Below are 16,766 nucleotides of genomic sequence, written 5' to 3'. Positions count from 1 at the left end.
TGCTATTTTTCCAATGTTAACGGATTTTTCAGATTACTTCTTGCTGACAATTCGAAAATATAAGGTTGGATATTAAAATTCATATCGATAAAATCAGTAATTTGGTTGTCCATAACGCAGAAAATTCAGGTTGTATCGTGTATATTTTAGTAAGATTACGTGAAGAGCTGGTCAGCCATTGTCGCCTTTGACGTCACAGGGTCACGTGATCGCTATCTAATTAACTTAGATTTTTAATTCAGGGGTTTTCATTTGAGTCATTAATTGGTTAATTACCGCGGTTTATCCGCAGTAAAAACACAAAATTTATAAACTGTGGTCATAAGGAACGTTTTACGCTTTTAACTTCAAATAATTTAGAAACATGCGATAAGTCCTTTAAGGTAAAGGAAGAAAAAGGTTTCTTTAAATAGTGAAAAGTTGTGATTTGATAAGAGTTTCTTGCTCAGGAAACAATTCTATGAATGTTGCTTTCCCATGTGATGATCCCTAAAGTGTTCTTTTGTTAAAATGATTTCAGATTTCTTTATACTCCCTCTTATTGCAAGACCAGTTAAAGGAAAAATTATTATCAACAGCTTTAACTAAATAGAAACAGTTTACAATATTTAAAGAACAAACCTGTTGGTATTGTTGTCACAATTAAATATTTGATTTAAATTAATACCTGTTAATTGGTGCCTAGGACTACGTTCTTACACAATGTAGCATACAAATGGTAATTTGCAGTTCATACATGATATAGTATGTCCTCATATAATTTGATACTTATTTTAGGATAATATTAATTGATTATAGGATATGGATTTGCAAATGACTTCTTTTGGAAGTAGTAAATACGTCATTAACAATTCAATATTAATAGCAGAGAACATCCCTACAACGGAATGCTATGGTATCCTCAGATGATACGAAAGTCATTGATTTTTTTTTTGTATGGAATATTGTGACTGAGCTTTGTCTGAGAGATGCTAGGTATGGTACTCTTATTTATTTTAAGGCACCTTCGTTTCTTTTTCCATCGTGTTACTTTGTCTAGCTTTTGTTACCTGGATTTGCCTTCAATGTAACCTTGCAATTGAGCTCCATTAGTCACTTTCGATGAATGGGCAGTTGCATTTAGTGATAAGAGTTTTTGTGGAGGTTGTTTGATCTAAGTTTTTAAAGTGCACTTTAATAAAAGTGTTCAATCATGCTGCACTTAAATTCAAGAGTTTACAGTAATGGAGAGACTTGGACTGATATGTTTTTTCTTCAGCAATGCATCACTTTTTACAGGAAATGGGTTTCCTATTCCTACACAAAAGGGGAAGATGAACAGAAAGGATTATTTTAAATGACTAATTTTTATGATGTGTCAAGAGAAGACAACTCTGTGATCAAGCATTTTTCTGACCCTAACATGAGGAATTGCTCACCCCTGCTAAATCTGAGGGAGGATAAACATTTCTTGCTGTGTAGACAATGAGGCAAAGTCTTGTGGTATGTAAAGTGTACATATAAACCATTATTTTTAGGAAATTGTTCATTAGTTTGATGTATAATCAAGTCAAAAATCAAAAAAAGTTATACTAAGCAGTATTTAATTGTATGTGGGTTTTTTTTTCATATTTTACTGTCAAATTCATAATTCTGTGTGCAGTTAAATTACATTCATTTATTAAGAATCAGAAAAACTCAGAAGCCAAACGTGGTTACCGTACTCTTCCTAATATGAACCCTGCAAGTCCATATAACATCCCATCCCACTCATTTTTAATCTGAGAAATTGAGGTGTGTCCTAGGTGTAAAAGGTTAAAGTTCACATGAGTATTGTTTAAATATTTTAATCAGGTTAATTGTTTGAAAATTTTGCTGGTTACTGAGAAAGAAATGCCTATGCAAAATGAGTACACTAATCATTCTGTTTTAGTGTAAATCGGTTTTATAATTATGTGAAGACAGATGCAAAGTACAGTGCCCTGATACATTTCCCATAGGCAATTGATATTAATTATGATTTCTACTTTTTTCCTAATTTTCATTGAACAATGAAGTAACTAAATGTGAAATATATTGTAAAATTTGTTTTCGGGCAAAAAGTACATTCTAAAAATAAAAGTAGGGAGTTTTGTGTTATGGAAAAAAAACACTTGTGAAAATATCAATTTTATTCAATGGATAATTAGATTAGACTGAAAACAGAGATATCAAACAGGAAGTTAAAAATCTGATTGGCACTGTGTAAACTTTAAATGTAAATTTACTGCATACACATTTTATTAAGACACAACATTTAGTCCCAGAAAAACATTACCATGTTTGATATAGTTTAAAGATGGAAGTAAATATTGAAGGCAATATATCACATTATTTGACCTGTAAGTTATGTACTTTAACATATTTAATCTGTAGACTTTAGTCAATATAAACAACATAGGATACTGAAGGAGATGTTGATTCAGAGAAAGTATATTAGCCAACTTAACAATTAGATTAGGCAGTTTATTTAAAGCTTATTGTTTGAATATTGTCATCACAAAATGAATTAGCTCAATTCTTCAGAAAAACTAATAAATTGTGTAATAGAGAGAAAGAGAGGGGCTGTACAGGGTATACGTGTGTATTATGTTGATGACACTGTTGTTTTATTTGGTCTATTTCTGTGGATCATATTTAGGACGTATCAGGGTAAGGTACATCTCGGGAAAAAAAAATCTGATTAAAGCTTTGTTTTCAAGCACCTACTACTCGGATGAGGTGTACAGTTCTAGATTGATTATGCTGCAGTGTGATACGTGTATTTAATACATAAGATAAAATAACGGATGACTGTTACCAAGTATGTAATATTTGAGGAATCGTGAAAATAATTGATCGTTGAAAAATTATATAATTCTTTAAAAAAGAAATATAATATGTAAACACTGTTAGTAATGACAACACCAAAGGGAAGTGATTTTTTTATAGGGACAGGATGTTCAATTTTCCTGGTGACCTCATACTTTGCAAAGCATATAATATAGTGTAGATATTTTTAATTTAATGTCAATATTTATTAATATTTCCTTCTATAAAAGCTTGGTAAATATTCTTTTACTGGATGATGTTGTATGCATTGGGAACCATGATATAGAGTTGTGATGCAATTATCATGAATTATAAGTTGTGAATTAATAATGTGCAAAAAGACTACAGGATCAATAGTATCGTTTTGTGACAACAGGTATGTAGATATAACAGTCTCCGTCAAACAGGTCCATACCATTGGACAGCAGGTATAGGGAGAGGAGTATATTGGAAATATCACTGCATGGATTCCGAATTATCGGGGATGACTTCTAAAAATTTGTGTATCTTTTACAAGTGATTTTTTTTTAAACGGGTATGTTTTCACGATCCTAGTATCAAAATGCAGGTTTTGTAGTTTCATCCATGTTTTCTGAAATAAGTAAAATATGTAAAATAGAAACTTTATTGTTTTATCTTGGCTTATAATTCCTAGTTTAGAAGTCGGAAGTCAATTAAAATTTGTAGCTATACTGGACCTTTAATATTTGAGGCAAAGAAAAATTTAAAAAGTCTGAGAAAAATTATTTTGAAAGTATAGTTTGTATTTCTAGGTTTTTATGTTAAAGTCGTTCACTGTTGTGTCATAACTGTACCAAGCTTTTTTTGTTTTTTATTACAAAAAGAAGGTTCAAAGTTATGCTTCATTACAAAGTCAATTATTATTGTTCTTTGCTGATGTGTATAAATTCAGTGTACCATATTGGAAGATTTTCAAAATCTTTGTTGAATATTAAAGTGGCTCCTCTTATAGATTTCTTTCCAAGTACCGGTAAATGTTAAAACTCATCAATTCCAAAAATCACCAGTAAATGTGTTGAAGTAAAATAACAAGAGCAGGAAGTATAATAATTGTTTTAGTCATTCTTTGTTCAAAATTTATATTTTATTTTGTTTTTTAAAATGAGGGATACAGACTCTTTATTGGAGTGGATGTGTGACAGTGCCTTCACAGCTGTATTGATTTTACACTAATTGACAGTATTTGTCTTTTTTATTCCAGCAAACGTGAATACATGTTGGAATGGGAAGAAGAGGATGGCCTTATCGAATTTATTTCCTGATAATGTGCATGTTCTACATGTTAATGGTTTTTGTTTTCCATGGCCAACTTCAGCTGGAAATCCTTCAGAACAAGCAAATTAAAGGCATTGTAAGACATGTTCATTCAGCCCTGCTCAAATTTAATGCTAGTTCTGTTGAAGCAAATGGATTGAGAAGGGATTTATCTCACTTTCAGGTCCATAGTGAGTCATTCTATAGAGGACCAGCAGGGCCTCTGAGTGATGATTGCTTCATTTCTCCAAAGAATATGGAATACAAATTCCAGACAGTGCTTCCCAATGTTCTGTATATTTACTCAGCCTACTTGGATGAAAGAACTAGTCAAGCTTATGTTAGGGTTATGGCCATTCTTGCCAGAAAGAAAAAGGACAAGGTTGAAGTAACATGCCATTTTGGTGACGAAGAAGGAGCTAATATCAGTGCTGTTGTGTATGAAATGTGTGAAAACCACAACAAAATGATGGGTGGATACATCTTATCTTTCCCAGTGGATAGAGGGTTAAAACCATGCCATGTTATAATTAAGGCCAAGGAATCAGGTTCAGATGAGGTGAGGACAGTGTCTGTTAATGTAACCAAGATCTCTCCGAACTCCACACAGTACAGTTACGGTGTATGTATTCCGCCTCTCTTTGGAGAAGTAGATAAAGGAAGGCTTGTGGAATTCATCGAATTAAATCAATTACTTGGTGCTCAGCATTTCATTTTTTATGATTTTCACATATCAAAAAATGAGACTAGAAAACTTCTTCAGTATTACAGGGAGCGGGGTTTAGTGACTGTTATACCATGGGTGATACCGGGGGAGATTAAGGAATCCTCGCTATGGTACCACGGCCAGTTACTGGCCCATAATGACTGCATGTTCCGAGCAATGAGTCTCTTTAATTTTATGGTGCTACAAGACATCGATGAATATGTTGTGCCACACACTTCTCATAAACTCTGGTCTGAAGCTTTGTCAGATTTATTCCAAGACAGAGTTGTGGGGCTTAGCTTTCACAGTGCTTTCTTTGACCCTGGGGACTCAAAAGACCTCGTGACAATGAAACAATTTTCAAGAACAGCCATGTACAGTAAAGTAAGAACCAAAGTCATGATAATGCCATCAAAGATATTTGAAGTTGGAATTCATCATGTTAGCAAACCATTAGGGGAGGATTTAACCATTAAAACAGTGGATACCAAAGTAGCCAATCTACATCACTATAGAAAGTGTGTCAAAAATTACGGCATGAAATGTGATAAATTTGAAGATGACAAAACAATGCTCAAATATTCAAGTGTGCTAAAAAATAGATTTATATATATTATGAATCTAACGTTAATATGATTCCCAGAATTACCTAGGTTAATAATTTATGGTATTATTATTCTCTAAATTATTTATTTTTTCACTTGTAAAATCAATGTACAATAACTGTAATTATAAATTTGACAATATGAAGCTTGTTTTGTGATTAATTTTGACATAATATAAATAACATTATGCCATTTTTTTTTTTCCTACTGTAATTACTGTAGATCACTTTTTATTCATGAGAACTTTATTTTCGCGTAATTACGCAAGGCTGCCTGCTCGCAAAAATTTTATTCTCGCATATATTTGTAGTACAAAAGATTATATAGAACTCAATGGCCCTGAGTGCCGAGCATAGGTCAAAATTTGTAGCCCTCCACCGGCAAGTGGTGGCATCTCCATATGAGGGAAAAATTCTCGAGAGGGACGTTAAACAATAAAACAAACAAACAAACAAAAAGAACAATAACCAGAGTTTGTGAAAATTATGTCTCGCTTATATATACCAAAAAATGAGAATCTCGCGAAATTAAAGGGTACACAATGATTTGGTGATCGACAGTAAATGACATATATTTCGTGTGATTAAATTGTTTCTGAAGACAGTAACATTGCATATTTTGAGTATACCTACCTTTTTGGTACAGTATGTCATTTTTTCTCTACAGGGAAACTAGAGTTTCTTAGATAATCTGTAAACATTTGAGACTTTCCATGATACGAAAGCATCTTATATTCTAGAAAAATTAAGGAATGACAAAGATCAATGATAAGCTACTGTTATAACAGTAGTGTTGAAGGACAATAAATTTTGTTTAGTTTGTGGATTAGGTTTTCCCAGGAAATTAAATCTCTAACTATAGTTTTACCCTGGAGTTGTACACTATAATATCAGTGTTCATTATTTATCAGCTATTAGAAATAAAATCCCCATGCATAATATATATTGATGATATCATGTTTATGTACCTTAAATGATTTCGATTTCTTTATTTCTTTAAGATCAAGAATAGATGGTTGATGAGATTTAGACGATTCTATTGATTGCAGGTGTAATAAAACATAAATCACCTGAAATTCATAATGAACTTAGTGTAAATCATTGGGTTTATTCATCATAAAAAATATTGATAAAACAGTGAATGTTTCTTTTTCTTTGTTTTTTATTGTTTGTCTTTTTTTTATACTCATGGTGATTTACAATAGAATGCGAAAATTTAATCATTTCCTTGCACAGTGCTTTTTTCACATTTTCCGACTTCAGTATTGATTTTTTTAAGAATACGAAATCAGATATTCAAACTTTCTCCAGCTAAATTCATTTAACTTTACTTCTTTAATTGTCACGCTTTGACTTTTAGTAGGTAGGTTTGTTGATGTGTAGGCTAGATTATTTAAGAAGACCGGATTGGCATTTTATTATTTATTTATTTATTTTTTGTTTGTTTGTCAAAATCAATTTTTAAGCCACAAATTTTGAACTATAAAGGAAGTATTTTTTTATTCATTGAAGGTCAAGGCTGTAAATGTATTATATTAAGTGTGTACGATATTTGGTGGAAATTTATTTTTGATCAAGTTCGTGTAGATTTGATTTAGCTCATTTCTTAACGTTCTTATTTATGTATATGTATGTACAAGACATTAAGTGTTGTACTTGATTTAGAGGGAGTTGCTTACTGCCAAAGGTGCTAAAAAGAATACACAGCCAAATGTTATATGTTTACAGTATGTGAAATGTCAAGGTCATACTTAAGCTATAGAGATCATAAGTCAATTTTTTTTGTGCTATGTGGGCTAGTTATAAGTTGAATATTTTGCAGTGAAAATCTCTTTCTAAAATTTCATGTATAAATCATTTTCGTGATTTTTCTGATTGTTGAGATTAGTCCCATGTGTTATCTGAATTTATTTTGTTGATTAAAATTTAATGAAAAGATTTGAACTAGTTTTCTTGTGTGGTTGGTACCCAGTACACAATGAAACTCAGAAAAACTGAAGTCTGAGTCAAAGTGAAGTGTTGCCATAGCCCATTGTTTAATCACTTCAAATAAGTTAACAAATGAAAGAACTCCTTCACTTAGAAAACTTTTTTTTAGCTCACCTGAGCCGAAGGCTCAAGTGAGCTTTTCTGATCAAGGAGTGTCCGGAGTCCGTCTGTCGTCTGTAGTCTGTAAACTTTTCACATTCTCTTCTCAAGAACCACTGGGCCAATTTCAACCAGACTTGCCATAAAGCATCCTTGGGTGAAGGGGATTTAAGTTTGTTCACAGGAAGTACCGCGCCTTCTTTCAAGGGGAGATAATTAAGAATTCGTGAAAATTTGGTGGCATCTTTTAAAAATCTTCTTCTCAGGAACCACTGGGCAAAAAAAGATGAAACTTATGTGAAAGCTTCACTACATACTGTAGATTCAAATTTTTTCATATCATGACCCCTGGGGGTAGGGCAGGGCCGCAAGTGGGGGTCGAAGTTTTACATAGGAATATATAGGAAATGTCTTTAAAAATCTTCTTCTCTAGAACAGCAAAGCCATGAAAAGTCATAACAGAAGTATCCTCAGGTAGTGTAGATTCAAGTTTGTTCCAATCATGACCCCTGGGGGTAGGGCGGGGCCAAAACAGGGGGTCAAAGTTCACCAAAGAAATATGTAGGAAATACCTTTAAAATTCTTCTTCTCAAGAACAGGTGAGCCATTATTAGTCATATTAATGCAGAAGTATCCTCAGGTAGTGTAGATTCAAGATTATTCGAATCATGACCCCCAGGGATAGGGTGGGGCCACAACAGTGGGTCAAAGTTTTACATAGGAATATATAGGTGTAATGGTTAAGGGGCAATTAAATTAATTCTTCAGCAGTTACACATGTGTACAAATTAGTTGACTAATTATGTAAATCCTCCTCCAAGAAGACTATGGTAAGTACATGCAGTCCTTTAATGGTAAATTTTGTCCCCTAACTTGTCACATTTCAGTGACAAAGTCAAGTACATCAGCCGAAGGTAAGGTTACGACAGGGATTTAAACTGATATAAGTAGAGATATCTATCTGCATCATCCTTGTTTTAAAAATCTACAGTTAACAAATGTCCTTATGTAACTTAAGTTACTAAATCATCACTAGGAGGAGAAAACTAAGAAAAAGACATATATGAATTTGGAGTCATTTTGTTAAAGGTCAGGATTTAAGGACAATTTAAACATCAAAACGTGTTTTGAAAATTAAGATCTTGTGTAGTTTAACACTATAAATGATATTTTTCAATGATAACAATATAATTTGTAATGTCAATTTTCACAATATAATACTTCATGTTTTAGAAAAAGCACACACCTTTAAATAAATACCATTTGAAACAGGAAAATATATGCTACAAGTTCATACTTATGGGTACTAGGCCATCTACAAGTGTGTATGTGTGTACATACTTCCACTAACTGATCATTAGCAAAACTGGTGATATGTACCTAAAAGAAAGATTTCCTAGTGGGGGGGGATCCCCTGCTACATGTACAAGTATATAGTATGTGTATTGTCACTACGCCTCTCTAATATCTGAGTGTGGCATCTAAATTCATTCAAGAACTCATCACATATCAGTTAGTGATCCTTCTGCTGCTAGGGGTCTCAAAGGAATATCATGTCAGTACTGTTAATGTGGAAATTTACACATAGCGGTGATTAAATACACCAAATATGCAATATATATCCCTTGTATGTTAACACCTTTTAACATATTTTATTTAGTTTTAGTGTTATATAATTTAGTTATCACAGAAATAACCCCTATTGTCAACTGAGGCACATAATTAACACCACATTTACAGTATATTTAATTAGAGGTATAGGATCAAATCATGATATTACAGCTAGATTATAAATTTGTTTTCTTTTGTCACCTTGTACATTTACTTATATTATATTTTCATGTAAATTAGTTGAATCTGATTCATTAATTGAGAAACATTTGTTTAAAAACACTATTACCCTCTAAATGATGGAAGCAAGCCCTCTAGAGTAGCAACAGTCAACATTGCTTGATGATCGATGGGTGATATTCCAAAAAATATTGAATTTATGTGCATGCGTATGGTTCAGTCTATATTCATTTTAGGGATGGCAATTTTTAACCGGTTAACCGATTAATCGGTCGGAACGATGGTAATCGGTTAGGAAATCTGCAATCGGTTAGTCGGAAAAAAAATTAAAATATGTGAAAATTTCATTGAAATTCAGTTTGCAATTTAAAAAAAGCTATGAATGTTGAAAAGTCATAACGTATTCACTAATTTTGAGATAATTAATGAAGACTCGGGATTGAGGTGTTTGGGTAATTGGTCAATTGGTGAAGTGTAAATTGCTGTTTAAACATCCTGTCATTACCCAGCCTGTCCTATATTTCGTTTATGATATTAATTAAGTCACCGTGGAGCATTGTGAACTTATTACATTGTGTATCTTTTGATGTTATTTCTGCCAGATTATATTTTTATACAAACATTATAAATTCAATGATAGTTCAGTATAATATAATAAATACAGCCTGTAGTTGAGGGTAACATTGAACATTTTCACCCCTCGAAAACCATTGTCAACCTCTACTGTGCCTCGGTTGACAATGGTTTTCTTTGGGTGAAAATTTTCAATGTTATCCTCAACTACATGCAGTACATGTATTTATATAATATTAGGGTTATTTATATTTTTGGAACTGTTGATGTAATCACACAATAAATCACAGTTAAGGAAATCTTCCAAGGCATCTGTGTTATTTCAAGTATAAATAACAACATTTTATATTGCACATTATAGTCATATTATCCATTAACATATGGTATATATTGATGGAGCAAATTATGGAACAAATTTGTAATTGCACTAAAAATTCAAGGCATTGTTTTAAATTTTACTGAAAACCATGACAATGCATGTTGGCAACATTTTTTCTTATTTCGTATAGATTTAAAATGAGAACCTCTGTTTATTTGAACTTTCAGATGGAAAATATCATATCAGGTATCAAAGACACAAACCTGAAGCTAACACTGGCATTTGGAATTGGTCTACATCATGCTGGCTTGATAGAACGAGACAGAAAAGTCTGTGAAGAGCTCTTTGTCAATCAGAAAATACAGGTAGGTTTATAAACTGTTGGGAGACTCATTACATCTCTGTCATTCTCTGGTAGATCTATGGTCTCAAGGTTACTGACATGTAACTCCTACACAAAATCTGAAGAAAAGGAAAATCTGTGATTTCCATCTTCATTGTTACTGTAAAAGCAGAAATTTTCGTTGGGGATTAAATTTCGTTTATTTCGTTGTTAACAATTATCAACAAAATTGAATCCCACAGGAAATTTTATATTACTATATATCAAATAAAGTAACTTTCAAAACAATGAAATTTAATGCCAACGAAACCTTTTTAGATGACAATTCAACGAAATTTTATCCCCACAAAAATTTGTGCTTCTACAGTATATCTCCTGCAAACAGTGTACAAAGGTATATTAATTCACCATACATGTCTGTCTGTCTGTCTGTAGACTCTTCACACTTTTGACTTCTTCTCTAGTATCACTGGACCAATTTCAACCAAACTTGGCACAATTAGCATCCTCGGGTAAAGGGAATATAAGTTTGTTCAAATGAACAGTACCTTTTTCAAGAGGAGGTAATAAAGCATTATTGAAAATTTTATGGCAACTTTTAAAAATCTCATTAAGAACCATTGGTCAAGAAAAGATGAAACTTATGTGAAAGCTTTCTTTTTTTGCTTATTTTTCTACATTCTCCACATACACCTGTGCTAAACATAGCACCACATGACTTTTGATGCAAAAGGGGAGTTAATCTAAAACTTATACCATGCTCAATTCCTTTTGTTTTTATTTAGTAAAAAATTATAAATACTTTTGATAACACAGAACCAAAATAAAAAACAATGAGTTGGACTCTGAGAGGGGTGGGCAGGGATGAGAATCTAAGGCAACAGGCAGAAATATTAGCACCACTAAATTTCGACGATATTGTATAAGGATTTGTAGAATTAGAAATCTATATTCTCCATCCTAAATCAACTTCACATATTGCTTTCAAGCCAGTTTGAAGAAAGCATGATAGAGGAAAGGGGAAAAGCATTAGTGGAGTACTTGCAAAGTGAAAGAAAATCAGTGATAGATACAGTTGAACTTCGGTATCTCGAACAAGGATATCTTGAATACCATGGATATGTTGAAGTGATTGGGAAGTCCCAAACACGCATTTCTTAAGTATTTTACCCTCGATATCTCAAACCCTTGGATATCCTGAAGTTTTTTCTCGGTCCCATCGAGTTGGAGCTAACGAGGTTTTTTGACTGTATTTTGATTTACCACTTATTCTTCATTTTCGATCCTCAACACTATTTTCAGCACTTAGCTTGGATAAGGAGAGTTTATGCTTAACATGACTAAAGGTTAAAGTTTTTAAGCCAAACTTATTTTTGGGTGATACATCTTCAGTGCACTCTATGAGACTTAGTTTGAATGACCCCCACTAAAAACATTGTAATGATGAAATAAGTAAATCCATCCTAAATTGAACATGTGTTTGTTAGAAGTCTTTGTCTCACTTAAAGATGTTTTTTGTTGAGCTTACTTGTATAGTCTTTGAATTCTTTTTTTTTTTTGTATAAGACATTTAGTGTTAGATCAATCTAAAATTGATATCAAGAGTACCTCAAGAACTTTCAGTCCTCATCTTTGTCATATAAATACTGCATGGCCAGAGAGAGAAGTCTTTTGATTAGAAGACATTTGCAAAATGGACAGGGCTAAAGCAATAAATTTTGTAATCCACAGACAGATTAAGAAGTCTGTGAGTTTTGAAGAGTCTTGGTCATGTTGTAGTAAATAAGGCATTTTTAAAGGTAATTGTGGTGCTGAAGAAACAGTACTCTCAGATAATTTGTATTGTGATTTTATGCCTCATTTGGAGGTGTATTTTTTTGTATTCATTCATTTTTCATTTCCTAGGTCTTCCCAAGTCTCTGTCAGTTTTTGTTGATTGAAGACTTGTCTTGTAAGAGAACTTCAGAGCTAGTTCAGGGAATGTCTTCTGTCTTGGAGATAGAATAAATACTCCAAGAGCCGTGTAACAGAAATGATTAATGTCCACCAAAGGTCAATGCTTGTTGTTTGGTCTCACATCTCCACAATGATGTTCTCAAGAGTCTGACAAAATCAATCATAGATAATGGAATACATCAAGTTTTCTGGTCTGTAAATTACAAAAGTTAAGCAAATAACATCAACTAATTTAATTGGTGTGTTATATTCTTGCTTTGTCTAACTTGTCAATAGAACCTGGCCTGACTTAAGTAATATTTGTTTTAAAAACTTTTTAAAAGTTTTTTGTAGCTCAAGGGAGCTTTTCTGATTGAAATTTTTTGTCTGTCTGTTGATCTTTCTATTAATTTTTCACATTTTCAACTTCTCCAGTATCACTGGACCAATTTCAACCAGACTTAGCATATTAAAGCATCCTTGGGTGAAGGGAATTCAAGTTTTTTTCAAATGATGGGCCACACCTTGTTGAAAGGGGAGATAATCAGGAAAATGCAAAATTTGTGTGAATGTCTTTAAAAATCTTCTCAAGAACCACTGGGCCAGAAAAAATAACATTAGCCAATATACTCGCCTATAATTGAATTTTTGGGAGTTAAATTTTGATCCAAAACTCATGTCCGACTTATAAACGAGTCCTAGAAAATTGGATATTTTTTCTGGAAGAGGAAATATATTAATTTTGCAACAACTCTAATGAAAATCATTCATAAATGTCGGATTTTATTCTAATGCAGGAAAAGGAAAATCTTAGGTTACCACATGCAAATAACACAAGTGCTTACAGATTTAAATTATCTTATTTTTGTTTAAATTGTTAGTAAAAGATCAAATATCAATGTCATACCCCAAATATACTTTGAAACACAGGTTAGTACAATAGAATATTAATTTGAAATTGGCTGCAGATTCTGGCAAAAAAAACACACCAACTTAAAAGTGGGTCAATGGCAAATTCCTCCAAAATAATCTGGAAAAATGCAACTTATAAGCAAATTAACTTGGTAGATAAGGTAAGTAAAAACTTTCTGACAAAGGGTAGATTCAAGTTTGTTCAAATCATGGCCTCTGGGGGTAGAGTGAGGCCACAATAGGAGATCAAAGTTTTACATAGGAATATATAGGGAAAAACTCTTCTCAAGTATAGCAGGGCCATGATTAGTGATATTACAATGCAAGAATCCTGAGATAGTGTAGCTTCAAGTTTGTTCAAATCAAGACCCTGGGGGATAGGGTGGGGCCACTTGTCTCTTGAACAGCAGGGCCAAGGTGACTCAGGTGAGTGTTGTGGCCCGTGGGCCTCTTGGTTTTGTTTTGTTTTGATTTGTTTCGTTTTGCTTTTTGGATTTTTTTGTTGTTGTTGTTGTTAAAAGGCTCTAAGGTTTTGTTAATTCAAGTTTGTTCATATTACAGATTCTGGGGTCATGGTGGGGTCAAAATTGGGGATCAAATTTTACATAATACATGTAATACAAAATATTTTAAAAATCTTCTTCTCTAGAATAGCAAGACCATGTTAGTGATATTAATATTCAGAATCCCCATGTAGTGTGGATTCAAGATTTGGGTTAGGGTGGAGTCACATTATGGGGTGAAAATTTTTCATAGGAATTAATATAGAGGGAAAACATTTTAAAAACAATCCTGTAAGAACAACAGGGCCAAGGTGACAGAAAAGCATTGGGGCTTTTGGGCCTAGTGTTATAATTACCAGTATTGTTAGTTTTAAGTAAAGATATTCAGGATTTTTTTCTTTAAAAAAGGGTTTTGTCTGTCATCGATTTAAGATTTCTGGTTGTAGTCCAGGAAATCTTGACTTTGTATATGGATTAGTATTCAAGTATCATTGTCTGATTTTTGCTATATATCATTTAGAAAAATTGTTAGTTATTGGAAATTGAATGTCTAATAGACTTTATTTTAACATGAAAATACAATAATTGTGAATATTATACTTTCATGTAAATTAGTTGAATCTGATTCGTCGAGAAACACTTGTTAAAAAACACTATTACCCTTTGAATGATGAAACCACACCCTCCAGCATAGCAACAGCCACATTGCTCGATGACGGGTGATATTCCCAAAAAATATTAACTGCGCAGAATTTATGCGTGCACGGTTCAGTGTTACATGTATTTGTATAAAACATTCAATATAATATAATAGATACAGCATGTAGTTGAGTGTAGCATTGGAAACTTTCACCCCTCGAAAAACCATTGTCAACCTCAGCTGTGCCTCTGTTGACAGTGGTTTTCTTGGAGTGAACATTTTCAATGTTACCCTCAACTACATTCAGTATTTATACATGTATATTACATTGTTGAATATGCATGAATTTAAAGTTACCTTCTATCCATCACTAAAAGAAACCTCATTATGTGACTTATAATGTTGTAGGTTTTGATAGCCACCAGTACCTTAGCTTGGGGTGTTAACTTCCCAGCTCACCTAGTGGTTGTCAAAGGAACAGAATACTTTGATGGAAAGACTCGTCGCTATGTGGATTTTCCAATTACAGGTATTGACGATGCTGTAGAATTAATACTTGCTATATTGTATGCAATGAACATTCAATATAGCAATTCTTAATTTGAAAAAGCTTATGAGGCCAAGGTTAAAAAATTCTTTGTTTGCAGTTACCGACCTATAAATTTTAGAGTGGGTTGGTAGGTAGGTATTTCTATTTTCTTTTTTCTTTTTTTTGGAAAAAAAATTGTAGTTTTCAGATTTTTCTTAACAAAAGTAGGCTTACTAAACATAAATAAGTTCTACTTGTTAAAACTAACCACTGATTGATTAAAAAAAAAAAAACAAAACAAAAAATCAAATATAGAAAATGAAACAGTTTCAATATTCTGAAAGTTTGAAACTTTAAAAAAAAAAAAAAAATAACTGAAAAAAGTTTGAGTCGGGAGCATTTATGGTGGGTCGGTAGGCAACTGCAAACAAACAAATTTTTATTTTAGGCCTATTTCAGGAAATCTCATACATAAAAACCTGACACTAATTTGCTGTCATATGTGCAAAGAATTAACTTTCTGAATTTTATAAATGTACGATATTCTTATATTATTTGTGATGTATGATAGATGTGCTCCAGATGATGGGTCGAGCAGGTCGGCCTCAGTTTGATGACCAAGGAGTAGCCATGATTCTGGTACATGACATCAAGAAACATTTCTACAAGCGATTCCTCTACGAACCATTTCCTGTGGAGTCAAAGTAAGTCTGAACAAAGAGAGGTAACTCTGTGTAGAGGATAGAAAAAAAAGTTGGGATAACTCCGTCATCTTTAATCTATGATTGATCAATTAATACAGTTTGGGAAAATTTTAAAGTGGAAAAATTTTTAAAGAAAAGGTCATATATTGCACATATGATAATGGTCTATTGTGATTCTTGATAGGTTATAAATTAGTAGTTGGGTGTAGGGTTTTAACTGAACATGTCAGAGTCTCATAAAAAAAGTCTCCCAACATTTGTGACATCTTAAAAAATCCTTGATAAGCTGAAGTTGTTAAATGTTTTATTAAAAGTGATGTAATTGAAGATAGTGAATCCTTATCATGAAATCCATGTTTTCTTTTGTAGTCTGTTGGAGGTACTCCCTGATCACATGAATGCTGAGATTATAGCGGGAACAGTAACATCTAAACAAGACGCTATGGACTACATCACATGGACGTACTTCTTCAGACGTCTAGTGCAGAATCCTACGTAAGTAGCACATTCACATCGTAAATTCTTAACCCTTACCATATTTTTACAAGTGCTTCTAAATGGCTTTTCATTTATAGCTACCTGTATTTAAAGCTCTCTTCTGGCCAGAATTTAATAAGTATTTCTTTTTTTTTCATATCTAAAACTTTGCATGAAGTAAGTCATCCCTAAGGAAAACAAATGGAAATTTGTATTTTTAGCTCACCTGAGCTGAAAGCTCAAGTGAGCTTTTCTGATCACATTTTAACCAGCATCTTTCTGTAAACTTTTCAGATTTTTAACTTCTTTTCAAGAATGGCAAAGGCTTGACTAGTGATATTGATATTGAAGCATTCTTCGGTAATGTAGATTAAAGTTTGTACAAATCATGACCTCCGGGGGTAGGATGGGGACACAATGGACAATCAAAGTTTTACATAGAAATATATAAGAAAAAAATCTTCTTCTCAAGAATTGCAAAGACATGATTCATTAGTGAAATTGATATGGACCCATCCTAAGGTAATGTAGATTAAAT

The 16,766-nt window shown here is 32.7% G+C and overlaps 2 protein-coding genes across 3 annotated transcripts in view; both read left to right on the top strand.

Moving 5' to 3' along the window:
- LOC133185475 (activating signal cointegrator 1 complex subunit 3-like) overlaps positions 1-16,766 on the top strand; it is an 86,858-nt gene that overhangs the window by 34,945 nt on the left and 35,147 nt on the right. Inside the window, exons 31-34 of the mRNA XM_061320722.1 lie at positions 10,413-10,550; positions 14,927-15,047; positions 15,619-15,751; positions 16,121-16,246. Coding sequence (XP_061176706.1) covers positions 10,413-10,550; positions 14,927-15,047; positions 15,619-15,751; positions 16,121-16,246 — 518 coding nt within the window. The remainder of the gene's footprint in view (positions 1-10,412; positions 10,551-14,926; positions 15,048-15,618; positions 15,752-16,120; positions 16,247-16,766) is intronic.
- On the top strand, positions 1,019-5,553 carry LOC133186064 (beta-1,4-galactosyltransferase galt-1-like). 2 transcript variants are annotated; one of them, XM_061321345.1, is made up of 2 exons: positions 1,019-1,482; positions 4,052-5,553. In XM_061321345.1, the coding sequence occupies exon 2, from the start codon at positions 4,073-4,075 to the stop codon at positions 5,444-5,446; it is 1,374 nt and encodes a 457-aa protein (XP_061177329.1). In that variant the 5' UTR covers positions 1,019-1,482; positions 4,052-4,072; the 3' UTR covers positions 5,447-5,553. The 2 variants fall into 2 exon arrangements, with proteins under 2 accessions (XP_061177329.1, XP_061177328.1); XM_061321344.1 differs by lacking the exon at positions 1,019-1,482 and adding an exon at positions 2,249-2,360 and having other exon boundaries at positions 4,052-5,552.

The sequence above is a fragment of the Saccostrea echinata genome, unplaced genomic scaffold (genome assembly GCF_033153115.1).
Source record: "Saccostrea echinata isolate AGI-Se365-2 ecotype Australia unplaced genomic scaffold, CSIRO_AGI_Sech_v1 ptg000012l, whole genome shotgun sequence".
Taxonomy (NCBI): domain Eukaryota; kingdom Metazoa; phylum Mollusca; class Bivalvia; order Ostreida; family Ostreidae; genus Saccostrea; species Saccostrea echinata.
The sequence above is the reverse complement of the archived record's forward strand: the minus strand, read 5'-3'. Positions and strand labels throughout refer to the sequence as shown.

Excerpts from the sequence above, each read along its gene's own strand:
- LOC133186064 (XM_061321345.1), top strand. The coding sequence starts at position 4,073 with ATGGGAAGAAGAGGATGGCCTTATCGAATTTATTTCCTGATAATGTGC.